Source organism: Dermacentor albipictus, chromosome 4, assembly GCF_038994185.2.
Source record: "Dermacentor albipictus isolate Rhodes 1998 colony chromosome 4, USDA_Dalb.pri_finalv2, whole genome shotgun sequence".
NCBI classification, from domain to species: Eukaryota; Metazoa; Arthropoda; class Arachnida; order Ixodida; family Ixodidae; genus Dermacentor; species Dermacentor albipictus.
The window spans coordinates 32,817,051-32,834,441 of record NC_091824.1 but is presented as its reverse complement, the minus strand read 5'-3'; the positions used below and the strand labels follow the sequence as shown (position 1 = coordinate 32,834,441).

At 45.1% G+C, this 17,391-nt stretch overlaps 1 protein-coding gene across 1 annotated transcript in view; it reads left to right on the top strand.

The window, feature by feature from the left end:
• Positions 1-16,139, top strand: part of Tap42 (immunoglobulin binding protein Tap42) — a 48,222-nt gene extending 32,083 nt beyond the window's left edge. Inside the window, exons 7-10 of the mRNA XM_065429578.2 lie at positions 6,476-6,564; positions 8,674-8,831; positions 12,819-12,961; positions 15,929-16,139. Of these exons, the coding sequence (XP_065285650.1) occupies positions 6,476-6,564; positions 8,674-8,831; positions 12,819-12,961; positions 15,929-15,969 (431 nt within the window). The 3' untranslated portion in view covers positions 15,970-16,139. The remainder of the gene's footprint in view (positions 1-6,475; positions 6,565-8,673; positions 8,832-12,818; positions 12,962-15,928) is intronic.
• The last annotated feature ends 1,252 nt before the right edge of the window (positions 16,140-17,391 follow it).

Here is a 17,391-nt window from a genome sequence, read left to right as displayed (position 1 = left end):
CACGTCTGGTGCTAGCTGCAAACTGTCGCAAAAGCATCCCTGAAAGTGATGGCCCAAGAATACCACCCTGGCTGACTCTAAATATCTTAATTCAAATTGACGGATTACTTGGAACTGGTTGGTTGGACTGGTCAGAGTTACACGTGTTTGAATTGGGAAAAGCCCCTGTAAATTCAATCTCCTACTACTGCACAACAGTTATTTCAAAAAAAATTACCGCTCACTGATCACCTTTCGGACAAACCCGCGGCAAATTTCAGTGTGTCACTGACCACCATGACGATGCATGCCGTGGAAATTGAGTCCTTTAGCTTTGCATGATGAGTTTCACCCGCAGCGCGTGCGCCGCCTGTCCGGGAAACCATGGTAAAGCATTGTTTTAGCATACTGTCATTGTGTTCCGCACTTTGCCGGATAAGCAAATAATGATGCTGTAAAGAATAAGGCTTTTAAGGCGTTCCACATCGCCAGTGAAAGACCAGCACGGAATGCTGTGGTGTTATGTTATAGGCACATTGTCTGTGGGGCACAGGAGTGAGATTAGTGAGCTTTGTGTTTCCGGCTGATTCCGAATTATCAGTCAGCAACTGTATTGTGCACTGTAAGTTATCAAGTGCGATATTCAAAGGGTTTACTTCTAATTTTGTTTGATTGGAATAATTTTCCAGTCCCCTTAGAGTTCGAATGAATACGATTCTACTGTACTTTGGGCAGAAGGGTAAATTTTTCCCCTGATCACTTTTCAATAATCTGTTTGATCTCCCTTCGTATCCCCTACTCAAAATGAGACGTCTTCCATCGTACCCAAACTCAAATTTTTCATTCCTCTACATGCTGTTAGCATCATAGGCGCCGAGTTTTCAATCTGGTCGGGTGGAGGAGGGGGGTGCACGGTTCTTAATATACTAAATAAATAAATGGCAAAAGAAACTGAAAAACGTGTAAGCTCTTGGTAGACATTCACAATGCCCATAGTGAAAGTGGAAGAAAGCATTTGTCAACACGAACATTTCCTCTACAAGCTAACAACTCAAATACTGTTACAAGCTCATTACAAACCCTTCATTTGTAAGAACCATTGGACAATACAAACATTTCTACAATAAGCTAACAATTCAAAAATTAAAAAGACATTTTAAAATGATTGTGTCTAAGAAACACTGGGCAGTACAAACATTTCCACAATACTCCAAAAATGTAAAATTTCAAGACAGATCATAAACTCTTTGCCCTTCAGTAATGTGAACAAACTACCAAACTCGATACAATACAAAAAGACGAACAATACTCAGAGGGGAGAGGTTGTAATAATGAAGTGGCAATATGCAGATTTTCTGAGAAAGGATAAATTAAGGTCAGGGGCTGTGACAGCTTGAATGAAGCTGGCACATTATGCTGTGTTGAATTTCACTGTCATTTTATACAAAGGCTACTGCACAATTGAGAATGTGTTTCTATGCACAGTTGGTCCCTAGATAAACTGATATTTATTTTGTCACTGAGATTTATTTTGCGGGCCAGCTCTTCGTGTCCATGTAGAACTGCTTTGCGATTTATCCGTGCTTGTCCCATTGTTGACCTCGGGCACGTTTTTATGCAAGGGGGGCACGAAAACGATCTCTCAGGTGTGCATGACGTGACTGGGATAGTCAAAGCAAATTTGACAAGCTTTGCCACCACGGGTAAAAGATCTCGCAGCTGCTCATAGGTATCGCCCAAAAGCATCTCTACGACATCCTGAAACGTTTTCAAGAGTGTATTGCGCTGCCTTGCTATATCTATGAGCATGCTACGGTGAACGTTGAGCCGGCCATTCAAGCTCAAGATCTTGCCCGTAGAACTTCAATAGGTACGTGCTGTCACCATTGCCAGTCAAAAACTGCTCAATATGTGTTGCATGCTGCCACATTTGTGGTGGATACCTGTCGTTCAGCGAAGCCAAAGGAAATACGTGAGTTACAGATCCATCGTCGTACCATCGTGGTCTTCCTTTCCATTGGCGTAGGAGCTTCTTTCTCTTTCAGTTCCAAGTCATACGCCTCTGTGTGTGTCTCGTTTCAAAATTGTCAAATTCCTTCCAATGTCCGCTAAGACTCTCCCTGACGGCCTTGACCAATTTTTCTGCTTGATCAAATACAAGATTGGGTGGCTACAGTTCTGAACAATCAACTTCAGAGAAGTGGCCCTAGTGGCCCTTCAGAGAAGTGGTTCTAGTCACTGTCCGTGTCACTTTGTGCTACAATCCAAGATCGTGTTACCGTACCAACTCGCCCAACTTTCTATCCTTTTGCGTCCACCTCGTCGGACAAAACTTCCGCAAGTTTACAGTCTGATCTTTCTGAAATGACTGGAACATATCTAGGTGCTTTGGGGAGCACATAACAAAGATTATCATTTCTGATATCATGCCCAAGAAGTCGCAACGCATTTCTACTTTCTGACTCATGTCCTGCAGCACCAGGTTAAATACCCGCACCACAGTGTACATATAGTTCTTACGGCTCTTCCTGTTGTATGACGGCTTGCAGCCCACTGTGCGGTCCTCTCATATTTGTATCGCCATCATAGCATTGCCCAAGGCAATTGTCAACGCTAAGATTGAAACGGCAGAGGACGTCCTTTAGAAGGGCAAAAAGACTGGCCACTCAGGTGTCCGCAGTGTTGTAAAATGCACAGAACAGCTCATGTGTTTTGAAGTTGTTTTGGACAATACAAAAGCAGATTGACACTTGCTCCTCGGCATGTATGTCTGCTGTCTCATCCACGATGATGGCACAGTGCCCCGCTTCACGAACCTCATATGTGAGTGACCGGAGGACGTTATGAGCCAAAATTTTCAACATTTCGTTTAAAATGTCATGTGAGAGCCACCTGTACTTGGTTTGAGAAAGCCATGATTGCAGTCTGGAATGTCATTGGCGTGAAGTTCCAGATGCTGTCTTAAATTATTTTCTGCATCATCACTACCACATACTGCCAATCCCTGACATTCTGAGTACTGCAATGAAGATAATATCGCTATGAATGATTTCCTTGCGTCTTGCATTTCTTTTTGCTTCCCAATTACGCAAGCCGTTGCTACATTCGCCTCCCTTTTCACAGCTGTGGTTCAGCTCATGGCCGCACGGTGCAGATTCGAGGCCTCGTGACATTTAAATCCTCTAAGAGCTTTCTTACAGTTAGAAAATGCATTTTGCACAAATGTCAAGCGAGAGTTTTTATCCCTGAAACTTGAATTATTTCTAAGAAAAATATTCATCTCACAAGCAGCATGACAGGTTTCACGATATACCTTGTCCACTGACACGTCATGCAGAAGCCATTTGTATACATCTTTCCAATGTCCTCGTAATGTCGTCCCTGTTGTGCTTTAACGTTAGGGACTGGATCCTTACCAACAATTCGCACGCCTGCGAAAGCAGTGGTTACAGCGGCAGATGTCGAGCCTGTGCCACTAAGGCAAACCTCGGTAGGTTGAGAAACGTGCATGTTGAAGGATCTAAGCCGGGTGGATTGCATGCCCTTTCATTATTCTCTTTGAGAGGTCTGTTCTTTTCGATGAGATATATGTTCATTGTTTTTCACGGTTTCCTGAAATACAATATCAGGAAGGTAAGACCACCAAAGAATGGAGTGCCAAAAGTGTGTTCTGGGTTGAAGAGAAACAATTGGGGCCAGTCCACACTGTGAAGGCGGAATGCCAGCGAAGCTGTCGTTGTGCTCTTAAATTCACCCTCAATCCACGGTGTGAACATGGTCGGGCAGCACAGCCAACACGAAACAAAACACGATTGACTGGGACGCAGTCCAAAGGAGTGCACGAAACAAAACACATCTGTTTGTACTTTATGGTTGAGCATACCTCTTAGTTATTTAGCTTAATGAAACTTGGAAGGACCGGAGTTTTATCCTAGCAGACAAACATGGGGCTGTCTATTTCCCTCCCGTAGAAGCCGATGTATTGACAGCAGACGGGAATTCCACAACCTTTACAACTTAACTGTGAATTGCCCAATTATGAAAAGTAAATGAAACTCACCATATTGATAGAGTTGTTTTAGTGGCCAATTGCATATAATTTTGGGGGGCTAGTTTTGATGACGCAAGAGGAGCAACCATTTTCTGCAGAGCATTCGTAATAAAGTTGGCTTTGCTGCAAGGCGTTACTGTACACTACGTGGACTTTAGCCAGTTCAGATGCCCTCCCCTCCCCCCACCCCTACGCTTGCACACATGGGGCTCATTCATACAGGGGCTAGAGGTCAACAGCTTCGCTGTAAAAGCAAAAAAGCACACCAATTATTTGTTTGTGCTAACAGTGTTGCAGTCTGTATGTACAGAGAAAAAATAGGTCGAGCAAAGTTCAAGGTTCTGCTTCATTCACTTCGGTACCTACCTTGAGGTGCACACTGATTCGGCAAGGGACATGTTGCCAACAGACTTGCAGACAATGGACAGACGACACATGGAGAAACAGAGCTTGATTTATATAACACTTCAAAAGCTGTTCAGTAACACAGAGACAAAAGTAACGAAAGCTTCACACTCGACTACCAAAGCTGAGCACACACCTACCACTTGAGCTCAACGCTCACGCTTCACGACTTCCCATAAGCCAAGGTTGTCTACTTCGCTGCTCAAAGCCTCACCTAAAAACCGAATAACATGCAGCACGCCGAGTGCATTCATATATAATATGGCTCGAAAATTCTAGCTATGGGTGGCAGCGATGAGAAAGGGACTAGGTGCCACAGTGTGCACTACGTTGCTTCTCTCTCGCCCTTGTGTCCTTCAAAGAGCTTGAGTCTTCGTGAACGGTTTGTCCGTGTGCACGCTGTGTCAAGGTCGTCAGGCGAGTAGGACCTGGGCCGTGCTCCAAGACGCAGTTGCGGGCACACGGGCCTTCAAGTTTTTGAGAGAAAATCATAATCTTTCTCTTTGTCCGATAGATGCACCGAAAACGTTCGGCATTACCCATAACAGCATTACAGGTTGCTTTCAGCAACAACGTTGGCATACCTTTTAGTGAGCAGAGCAGGAGTGACGTCAGTCATTCACAGAATATGCAGCTGTCACTTGTCAAGTCTGCAGTTTTAATGGCCACATTGGTTCCGAATGTCAATGACGCACTCGTTTTTTTGTACCGCAATGGTTGCGACTCTGATAGTTGGTGGCAGATTTCAATTCAATTTCAATTGCTCTGGTAGACAAAGTTAAACCTCAATATACGGTATTTACTCGATTCTAAGCACCCCCTTTTTTTCACGATCGCGATGCCCAAAGTGAGGGGGGGTGCTTAGATTCGAAAAATCTAGACTGACCCCCCCCCCCCCCTCTGCCCTCTTTTCGCTGCGACATCATGACGAGACGGGTGCGATAATAACATTTTATTTTGCAAACATTCAAAAGAAAAATCGGTGCACACAGTGAGCCCACCGCTTGTGTCGGATGCTCAGTTGCTATCACTGCCACTCGAATTCGTCGCACCGCTTGAACCGCCGCTCTCGGTATCCCACAGCTGGTTGTCTTCCGTTCCGTCGAAGTGGTTTGTGATCGAGCAGTTCTTAAATGATTTGACCACAACGTCCACTTGGACCGCTTCCACGCGTCCGAAATCCACTTTGCGATGGTTGATGGGGACGCTTTCTGTAGCTTTTGCCATACATCCGCACAGTTCGGCTGTACGCGTACTCACGCCGCGGACGCCGTTCCACCTCGGCACTCCGACGGCTCCGGCTCGATGACAGTGTGAGCAAGCACGCTTGGCGGTCTTCGCTACGCCCGCTTCCTAACAAATAGGGGGGTGCTTAGATTCGCATGCAAACTTTTTTCCCAATCTTTCCGCGAAAATAGAGGGGGGGTGCTTAGATTCGCATGCAAACTTTTTTCCCAATCTTTCCGCGAAAATAGAGGGGGGGTGCTTAGAATCGGGGGGTGCTTAGAATCGCGAAAATATGGTAACAAAGTCGGTAAAATCGACCATTTGCTTCGTTATGCCAAAACTTTGCTCTGTTGAAATTCAACTTCTTATGAAATAAGCAAACTAGCCAGGGGTCGTGTTGAAGGAGCTACAATGCCGCGTTTTGCTCATTGCTATATTTGTTGCCTAATAAAAGCTTGCAGTTATATGCAGGAATGTGCCGGGAACAAAAATGAACGTACTGAAATCCTGTTTTTGGACTAAAATGGTGTTGAATCATAGTGCCTGCGCCAGTTAGTGTCTTTTAACTTTTGTGCATTTTTGAAGGGCGAGTCCACATACAACGAACTACTGATACAACGACCACTTTTCGGGGAACTATCCAGTTAGTTATAAATGGGTTCGTCAGTATAAAAAAATATTTTTAGAGGCATGTGCAATTGCACCCTTTTGGGAAAACATTCTTCACTTTGCACTGAATATAGCAGTCTGTATAGATTTTGAGTTTTCAGTTCGTTATGAATTGTTTATTATAAATTTTTTTTTCATGCTCAGAGGAGAAGCCGATCCTCCAGTATATGGCCAAAATGAAGGCGCAGGGAAAGCCGACGCACGAGGCCTCAACACAGCGCCAGCCCAATAAGGTGGGTCTATATCTTGTTTCACGGCCAATAGTGGCTTCTGAACTTGTTCAAGGACTGCAGGTGAATCAAATGAATGTTAAATCTCTTCTATTGGTACGTGTGCACATATCGGCCATAGGTGGCTGTATGGCTGTGGTATTCTCCTGTTGGGCACAAGGTTGCCAGTGCAGCTTCACGGCCGTGGCAACCACATTCCCATAGGGGTAGAATGTATAAACGTTTTTGTGAAGGTTTAGGTGCAAACTAAAGAACTCGGGGGTGTTAATCGTATAATGTTCTGCAGGAAACATCCAACACCAAGAAAAACAAATGACAAATATTTTCAGAAATGTTACCATCACCAATGCTAATTGCATAATTTGTCGGCCACATGCTGCAGGTGAATGTGGCTCTCCCTGAAGTTTCACAAATGTCCGTGTGTCACATTGGGCTGAGGTTAGCCCTGTGCGTTCTATATTTAAAGGCTGCTGCCTAATGCCTGTCACCGGCATAGGGTAGCACAAAAATCATCTTCAAATAATCTGTGGCCATACTTCACACCTTTGTGATTGCTTAAGTCTGTAGAACCGTGTGCTGCTTAGAATGCATTGAGTTTTTAGCATTTCATGAGAAAAACCTTTCATTCATTGCACAAATCTCTAATGGGAATTTTTTTCTTCATGTTTCCCATACTGTTGTCATTCAAATACCTGTAATATATAAAATTTTCACTTCATTAAAAAAAAATCGGGCAAGAAAAGGCTAAAAATAATCTAGGGTGCTCAACTACATCACCTTTCACAGCCTGTGTGGTACTTTGGGACAGTGAAGCCAATTGGTGAAACAAAGAACCAAGCAGGCAATCACTACATCAAGTCTTAAATTTTAAACTGCAGCTTCCTTTACAGACCCTCCCAGATTTTGCTTAGTGGGGCAGCTGCTTCTGTTGTCTTGCCGAATAACTCCCACACAGGACATCACTAGTATAACGAATTATCTTACATCTAGCCCTGCCTGTATGTAGCAGTGGCCGGCTTTGTTCCCTGTGGAAATGCAGAAGGAAATTACAAACGATACTTAAGTATCTTCAGTGCAAGAAATTTAGCAGAGCCTCGTTGATACAATTCAGTATTGTACGATTTCCTGGAGCCAACATTCGTGATGAACGCAAGAGGAATGACCCAATACAGTTGTGCTTCTTTTTTGCCTGTTGATATGTTCCTGAAAACAAGATCTTTCAACGCCAACATTCCATACATCCCCAAATTGTGATCATATGATAACGCTTCCGGGTCATTAATGCAAACAAGAAAAAGCGCAAGGTATGCACGATCTAGAGCAGTAGGCGCCCACCGTGGCAGCTTCCCACGCAGTACTCACCCGCCTTTTTCGCATCATAATGCCGGCACGCAGTCAGTTTCGTTCTCCGGTACTAGCAAATTTATGGGTTGTCGCAAGTTCTATTCACAGCTGTTGCCACCAGCCCTACCATGATAGGCATATTCACTTGTCTTGCTGTATGACTGCGTGGCATATTGTCGTTCGAAGTGTATCGCACGCTTTTAATAGGTGACAACCCAAACGCACCACCGTTTACTGCTGCAGGCAGTGTGAAGTGAACATCGTGTTTTGTTCTGGTGGCATTGCATTCTGGTGTCGCCTTGATTTTGTTCCGGTTTGCCATTGCCGTCTTAAAATGCTATGCAATAGGAAAACAACAAAACATGCTCACCTCGGGCCGCTCGGGCCCCGTCAGGTGGACATGCGTCGGTGTCTCTTGCTTAGTTCGCATCAATTTCAGGAGCACAAACGTAAGCTTGCCAAAGCTGCAAAGACAATGTATGTGTCAGGCTGCTCAGGCCCCACCAGCTCGGTGTGCGTTGGCAACTTGTGCCTGCGACGCTGCACATGACTCGTCAACTTGCGTAGATGTCGACTGTAGTTGAGTGCAAAATTTTTTAGGGACTGTAGGTCGTGAGTTTTTATGGTTAGTTCGTTCTTTCTCCAGCTTCTCTTTTTTGCAAGAAGTACGAATGAGGTTCTACTGTGCGTGACTTTAAGTGCATAATTGTTTGATTAAATTCTGGCTGCGTGGATTGCATCATTATGCGATGCCATCTCTGCTTGCAGCCACTGCGGCCCATCATCATCACCCGCAACGAGTTCCAGAAGCAGGTCTACGGTGTTGGTTACCCGAGCATTCCCAGCATGACGGTAGACGAGTTCTACGCCAAGCGCTACCCTGAGCATTCCCAACAGGAGTCTTCTAGCGGGGCAGCCGTCACACCGTAAGCACAACCATTGCCCGCTTTGCCTGTTGCAACCACGTGAAATTCTAGACAAGCCCATCCTGATGAAGTACTGCATATACTCGCATAATGAAGCACCTTTTTCCCCCAAAAAAATCGGAGCAAAGTTGGGCGGTGCAATTATTTTGCCAGATAAATTTTATGGGAACCTCTTTGAAACAGCAAAAATTGATAAGTAAGATGGTAATGATTTGAAAATGCATTAGGTAACTTTGCATTAAAGATGGACTTATACAGCTAAACTTTGATATAATGGAATTCTTGATATAACAAAGTATTTTACTTTTTATCACCACTTGTCCATAGAACACCATGTATTTAAAACCTCAATATAATGCAGTGTGTTTATGTGATTTCAATTCATCGAAATTTCACTGCCACCGCAAACGAATGCCGATACAATCAATTGAAATTTCCGCGGATGCAGATGGTCAAATGATTGAATTACGAGCGCCTGCTTGCAAACGCACCTTTCAAATCACATGCAGTGTGACGAGAGCGACCACCGAAGTGGAGCCGCATCATGTTCCATACAAAGTCCACGTGCAATAAGATCTTATTGCGCCTCGCATACTGTGTTCTTTAAGTGCAAGTAAAAGTGCAAGGGTGAGACAAGAAAGATGCTGGCTTCATGAGTGCCACCCTTTTGTGCGAGCAAAGGGAAATAGGGGGAAGGGAACGAGCTCGCGGTAGCACGATCAAGCTCATGTAAGGGGGCAGAGCAGAGGGGCGAGGGGGGGTAAGTTTGCACATGCCCCAATTTCTGGCATGCGTCTCGGCCATGGCTGCGCATGTCTGTAAGCATGGCTGAGCCCACAGCCATGCTGTGTATGCAAAGAGTGGGTGTGCCGAGACGGCGTGGCATCATGTAAGCTGTCTTTCTGTGTGGGGAGGTTGTGTAATCTCGAGTTTCGGTGACCCATTTGAGTGAGAGTCAGCCAAAGCATTTGCTCCCCGCTGCCGGCGCTTTTCCCGATAGCGTCATCCCAGTGCGGTTGACGCTATCAGCCGTAGGGGCGGAGTGCACGCGGAATTGTGGCTGGCTTCACTTAATTCGTACCGCCGATGCGAAGATATCGTCGACATGGCATGAAATCGTATCATTCGTCACTGACTCCAAAATTTATCACAATAAATTGTTTCTTCATTCAAGTTTGTGTTCTTCGATTGCCCAATAATTAAAAAAAGTCTGCAGCCCCTTTCCTTGTAAGAAAAATCGATTGGTGGCTGCACTTATTTGCATGCAAAGTGAATTTCAAAACAACGAAATTTCGATATAACGAAGCAAATAGCAGATTTTACCGACTTCATTATATCGATTTTTAACTGTACTACAGCAATCCCACGTTAACTCGAAGTTGTAAAAACGGAGAAAAATTTTGAGACCGGATTTTCGCAATAAGCAATATCGTGGAAATTACAGTGAAACGTCTGAGTTCTTTCGAAAAAGTTCACCTCAATTGGCAAGCTTTTCAACAAGAACTTCTAAACTGGCTCTTTATAAAGGTTTCAAAAAAAAATAAAAACACCAGAGATATCAACCAGCTCTGTTTTGCAGCAATGCCATTTCACTTAGTGCATAAAAAGTGTGTAAGGCTTGTCTGCTTCATGGTAGCACTGGGACTTCGAAAGGTGCCCTCTGGCTGCTTCATACGTTGCATGAGCAGATCGTTCCTGCCACCACACTTAACTTTATTTCGCAGCAAGCGAAGCACATTTCTTGTTTCGGCTGAGCTCGGCACCTTTCGAGGTCTTGCGTCGTCATCATGGCCTTCACCATTTTGTCCGTTTATAGCCATCCCAGTGATTTTGGTGTCAGTAAATTCATCTGTCACCGGTACGTCCTGCTTGCACAGCACGTACTCGTGAATGCGCACGTTAATTGCTACTACGCAATGCACGCAGCACGAACTTACCGGGAATGGTGTGGTGTCACAGAAAGCGACGTGGGCATTCATGAGTATGTGCTAGGCGAGCAGGATGTACTGGAACGCACGCAGCGCGTGCATTTTTATTCTAGGTTGCATAGAATAAAAAATTCAGCAGCGTGCGCGTTGTGTAGAATAAAAACTGAAATTACAACTCTGAGGGTAAATCACATGCGTTGCATAAAGCGAACAAAACAAACTGCGTCAAGCATGCTGTTTTGTAGGGCCTGCCTCTGTGCACGTCTCTGCCGTCACATGACGTCCCACATGGTTGCTTGACAAGGTTGTTGTGCTGCTATGTTCCAACTTCACATTCAGGGAACAGTGTCTGCTTTTTGGTAGGCGCAGCAGCCTCACGCTAAGCTTGTTTAACGGTCCACCAGTGGCATTCTTTTTCCATTCCCAGTCAAGATTTCGAGACATCCATAATTTGGCCCAAAAGTACTTCTATGTAAAGGGCAATAAATACATGGCACTTCACAATAACATGGTCTGCTACCGGGGCCGATTTCAACTTTCGATATATGTGAGTTCCAGTTAATGAGGTATTACTGCATTTGCAAACCGTAACAGTGTTTTTATTGCACTTCACTCCACATCGGAACCACCTGACCTGTTGTCCAGGTCGCTGGCTGCTTCATCCACATTGTGGTTCCACAACAGTCCGTCCTCGCATCCGTTTTCGGCCATCTACTGTTATCGCAAGCATCGCCTTGAAGCGATGCTTTTCGGCACCCGTATTGAAAAGCACGCTGTGCGCATCATTTTCCTCGACCGTCCTGTTCATCGGCATGTCGAACTTTATCCTGTCTGATCAGCGTTTACTTTCATGAGCAGATAAACTCTGTCCTCCCGCAGCAGGCGTATAACTCGGCTTAAGATCCAGAGCCTGCAGTGAATCCGGAGACGGGCAGAAAAGTGAGCAACAGGCATGCGAATTTGGCATTACATCTGACTATGCCCACCATGCCGACTGAGTGCTGGCTCCCGCTTCTTCACTTGGATTCACCCATACACCGCACCCAGTGGTGCATTCTGCACGCGGTGTCCAAGAGGTGTCCAAAACTCTGCCAGGCCGAAATCCACTCAGCCAGAGAAAAACGAACGCACACTGAAGTGCGCCGCTCGGTGGGTCGGGGCAATACGTGAAAAACGCATGCACTCTGGCTGGTTCTGGCAGCCTGCGGGTGACGAGAACAAGAAAATTGAAGAGGCTCAATATGTCCTCACGAATAAAAGTCAAAGTAGAAAAAAGAACATAGTTACTTTGCTGGCTTTAGTGTCTTGGCATGGAAGCTTTGGCGCAGGTGAACAAAAGATGTTTTTTTTTTTTGTGACATAACGGCATAAATGAACAACCACAATGCTTTGTATCATCAGAACTCTCTGTGTGCTTTGTGCTCACCATTGTGCTCTGACAGTGTGTTGATTTGGCTTGTCTCATATGGCTCAATGTACGACTTTAGAAGAGTCAATGCACCTTTGGTGTCAAATGTTTATAAGGACAATAAACCCACAATGTTCCAGAGTTGAAAATCTAAAGCACGACTTTGGAAATGTTAATGCATCATTTGCATGAAATGTTTATGAGAACTTTATGCCCGTAAAGTTTCGAAATTGAAATCCATGTGCTCCGCAGATTCTGCGGCCTCTTCGAGATGCTGCGACAAGCCCACTCGCTATCAAAATGCCCTAGAAACTTTCTGCTTGGATGGGGCTCCTTGCTTTATGTGACTCTCAGTGCATGGGCATTGCCGTGAAGTCCAGCCAGAGTTCGCAATGATGGCACCGAAATATCTTTTTGAGCGTGAAAAAGGCATTCTAGACAGAATCCCGGAATGAGTTCTGGCGACAGGTGTTGTTTGGGTGGTGGTGCATGACAGCACGAAAAAATTTCGAGGGGGGAGGGCTGAAGACCCATAAGCCCTTCCTCTTGGCTACACCGCTGGTCAGCAGCACTTCTCTGTGTTAAACATTCACGCTTTATGCATAGAACATTTTGCACTGTCATTGCATTCACATGCATGCCCTCACACAGCTTCAGCCTGCAAGACTGGGCGGCGGACCCCGAGAAAGCATCGCGGGAACTGGAGGAGGAAGAAGCCCAGAAGGAGCAGCTCACAGATGCCGACGACCAGGGGGCCCTCGACTACAAGCGAGCCATGGATGACTGGAAGGACGGTGAGCTCTAAGCGGCTGCACTTTATTGTAACTCCGTTTCTTGCCTAGCAGGCAATATTGCGGACGCTACACAAGTAGTGCGGCCATAGAAGTCTCGCTACACAAATTTCGCAGTGTGGTTGTTCTTGATCTGTGACACTTCCTAAAGAATAAGCTACTTCACATATTACAATGACAACTTGCCGAGATAAGTTTATGTGAAATAACGTAATTATTGTGAATCTTTGAGCGTGCAGAATGTGGTGTACTACGTTTTTGTTGCGAGCAAAGTGATGCACTGTGGCCGATCGTCGTACAAAGACTTGACTCCTTTCATTTGATAGAAAATAGGTTCAGACCTTTGACGCCTTTCATGCAACGACTATGGCGTATTTTGCAAGATATATGAGACTTCAAGGCCAACTGCAGCAAAATTTTGACTGCCTAAGAAGCCTAATCTAAACTAATGTAGATATAGAGGAGCCTCTATGCAATATTTTGATGTTTCAAATGCAAGTGCAAGTGTCATGAAAAGCTTGCAAACATAGCCCTTTTTGGTACTGAAACTGGGGGGACGGGAGGGAGCCGCCGTCATTGCACTAGCCCTAGCTGTTTCTACACTCACTACCAAGCGTCCTGCTGTTTGATGCCATGTTGCTCGGTGAAAGAATTTGCCCCTGTTGGCAATGACGCCAATTCCCCCTTCGTCATCCTCGCGAATGGCTTTACCGCCGCGTGCCTATGCCACTACGGTCAAATGGCGCCCTTGACGCAATCAATGTGCGCAGCTATTCTGCGCAGCAGCCTAGAACGCTCATTGCACGACCGCTATCTGCGATAGTGTTTCGCGAAAGCTCACCACCTGTCAACAGAGCGCACGTGGTCTGGGGTGGCGGAGTTCGATATATGCATTTTACATCCAACCCTGTTCGAAATATGCAATAATTCGATGTATGCTGATTCGCTATATCGAGGTTCGACTCTCTCTCTCTCTCTCTATATATATATATATATATATATATATATTTATATACCGTATTTACTGGCATAATGATCGCACTCGCGTAATGATCGCACCCCTGAATTTTGTCGTCATTATTCGTTTTTTTTTTAATTTCCCATGTAATGATCGCACCCTGAACTTGCCGCAGCAATATGTCGTGTGCCAAGTCTAGCTAATAATGATCGCGCTTACCATCTGTCGAATGCTACGCGAACGACTCGTCTGCACGCATCAAACATGCTTAAGTAGGTGCCTCGTTTCATTACTTTCATCACTTTCCGCACAACCAAACTTGCCTTTATTATGGGTAGGCTTTGTAATGGTTGTAGTAAACAAAAACAAAAAAGGCGTCTTTCGATTATTTTCATCTGCACTCGTGAGCACGCAACAAATCGTGCGCGGCAATGATAGTAGCCACGTTTACACTGATACGTTAAAAGTGTACCCTGTTCATACGCCAACGCTTCTAATACAGCTAAGATATTCGCCCACCCTTAGCAGAAACGTGCTGTGTTAGGATAGTAGTGAGAACAGGTGCCGCAGTTCCCGCAGCACGCCGGCCATGGGTTTCTGTCACTGGCAGCTAAGCGCGCCCATCTGTTTCTGTCCCCTCAAAGTGGACATGGCTACGTTATTGCCGCAAACTTGCAGATATTAACGATATTATTCATCACTGACACGAAAGAAACTGTTTCAATGCACGTAATGTACTCACGAGAAGAAAAAAAAAAAGATCGCGTTCGGTGCGTTCGGCTTGCTCCGCTGGCTGCCACTTTTGTTTTGGTGTCCCGCACCCGCATCCCGCAGCAAACGCGGGACGAAAAAAAAATTTGCACCCCTGAATTTGCGTCAATTTTTTCTGACAAAAAAGTGCGATCATTACGCGAGTAAACACGGCATATATATATATATATATATATATCAGTAATAGTGGGCTGAAAATTGCCCGTTCAGTGCAAATGGCCACGAAATGGGTGTGAAAGGCTAGTGTACTCTCGAAGCCCTTGAGTCGGCCAAGCTAAGCCAAGCGGCAAGGTTTCTTGGCCTTCCCAGTCACACATTGGAGCCACTTGCAAGTGGAAGATTGGCTCGGATCAGCTGCGTAGTTGGCATATTGTGTTGTGTGTTGCATGCCTTTGCTGTTTTATTAAAATTTCATCCGATACGGGGCCGTGTAGTGGTTGAACGGGACACAAGGCCATCTTCTTCTATGCATCCTTAAAGTTGTGCACCCAATCAGGAACATATTGCCGTAAAGGCCAATAACGGATATTATAACGAAGGAATTTTGGCTCTCCATTCAGCTTTGTTATAAGGTTTTACCGCAGTATGTGGTTTGGCCTTGTTTCTGTGCTGCATACCGGTACTGTAATTAGCTGTCTGGCCATCTAAATTTATTTATGATTGCCTCAAAGGTCACATTGCGAGACGTTACTGAGAGGCGGGCATTGTAAACAGCTAATTATGTGATGATTGTTGTCGCTCAGCAAGAAGAGATTTGAAGAAATCAGTCAGTTGTGGTTAGTGGCAATGCTAGCGGGAAGAGCATTCCAGCCTCGGACAGTCCGCAGAAAATAAGCAAAGGAATGGTGGTACATTGTGGTATAGGCCCGTGGTGGGCCAACCAATTCATGTAGCTGGTTCTGGCAATGCCGCAGGCTGGTATGATGAACGCATTATGAGGAGGCAAGAAATGATAAAAAATCTGTGATAAAGGCAAAGGCTAGTGGGGGTGGATCAAGCTGGGATTTTAATGTCTCAAGAGACCCTTTGCTGGCCCATCGGTGACACAAAGCTTACATTTCATTTGCATAGACGTGATCATTATTTTTTTTTTTTTGCCCATACCAGTGTGTTTGATTATAACAAATACAAAGCTGTGTTTGTGCCAGATGCAACTTTATTATAACAAGGCTCAGCTATCTGTGCGAGTAAAAGACAATATATCTAATGCCTTGCGATTGCCTGTTTGCATTCTTTTGCAGAAAATCGAAGAGGAAGTGGCAACAGAAAAAACATGGGCTGAAGATGAAGAGCAGCTTTTTTTTTTTCATGACGAGATTCCCAGAGATGCTGCGGCTGTAATGTGTTTAGTCATCTGGCCTTGTATACTTTGACCGTGTAGTGAAACAAGCCTTTTATTCTGGGCTCTTTTGTGTGTATGATGAGTGTGTTATTAAAGAATGTTTTAATTTATTGCTGTGCCTTGGGAGTTTTAATATGAGAATGAAATGCAACTAAGATGAATGTGAAAGTATGCCAGAACTGCAGACTTGTACACATTTGAAAAAAAATGTGACCTATTACAATTACTTTATTCAAAAATGTGATTGATTACAGTTACCAATTACTGGCCCACGAAAATAATTGAGGAATTACTCAAAAAAAAGTAATCGGTTACTTCTACATTAAAGGGAAGCTGAAAGGTTTTCCAGAAAAAATGAGTGAACATGTGTACATAATGGTTTTCAACCCTCCAATTCGAATATCGTATCGAAATTGAGCGAAAGAAAGCTCAAATATATTTTATTTCGACGAAAAGTGCAGCAGCGGACACGCCCAGCTCGCGCGTCTCGTTTCCGCCTGTGATTGGTCGGGCGACCCGTGACGTCAACTTTAGCGACCGACCGCTGCCGCTCCACATGAAGCGCGGTGCCAGGTAGTTCGGTGCCGTAATGGAAAATTAAGCGGTAATAGAAAATTTAGAGAGACTACGTTTTTCTGAAGAGTTCAGCGTTGCTCCCTACATGTACGAGCCGATTGCAAAGAGAAGAAGCAAACGATGCTGGTGCGAGCAGTGCTTTCGACGAGAACGAAAGCGAAAGCGAACGAAAGTCTTGGGATCTCCTCGTGTTGGAAATGCTCTTTGGCAAGTATGTTTTTTGCAAAGCAATCTAGTGATCTCGCCGATCTTTCGCCGATATAGTGAGCTCGTTTCCGGTCAAACAACTGCAGTGTTGTGTTCCTGCATGCCTCCTCGTGGAACGTAAGCGGGGATGCGATCGTCGGCATTTTTGCGCTGTCCAAAGCTGTTGGCAACCTACAAAAAGGGTTCAAACGCGTGAAAAGCTTCCCGGTTCATGCAGTACGTGTATAGTGACCTTCATCTGTGCGCCATCCGCACACTACTCGTAACCGAAGTCGTAAAGGCGGCGAATTCCGTCGGCTACGTGAGACGGTCGGTTTCTCGCTGTGCGCGAGAGACGGGGGGAGCGTAGCGTCCTGGCGTGCGCCGGCTTTCCAGCACATGCAAACTCTACATTTGCACTGCGTTATGGTAGCTGCGTGCAGGCTGTTTTACAACACACATGCAAATAGAAAATTCGCGGCGCTTTGCGACGAAACCTGCGTCGAGGGCGGGAAATAAACATGCACCTTCCGTTCAGCGTGCTAACATGAAGGAGCTCGCAGTAAATCAAAATCCAGGTTTGGGCAAGTTCGTGTATTC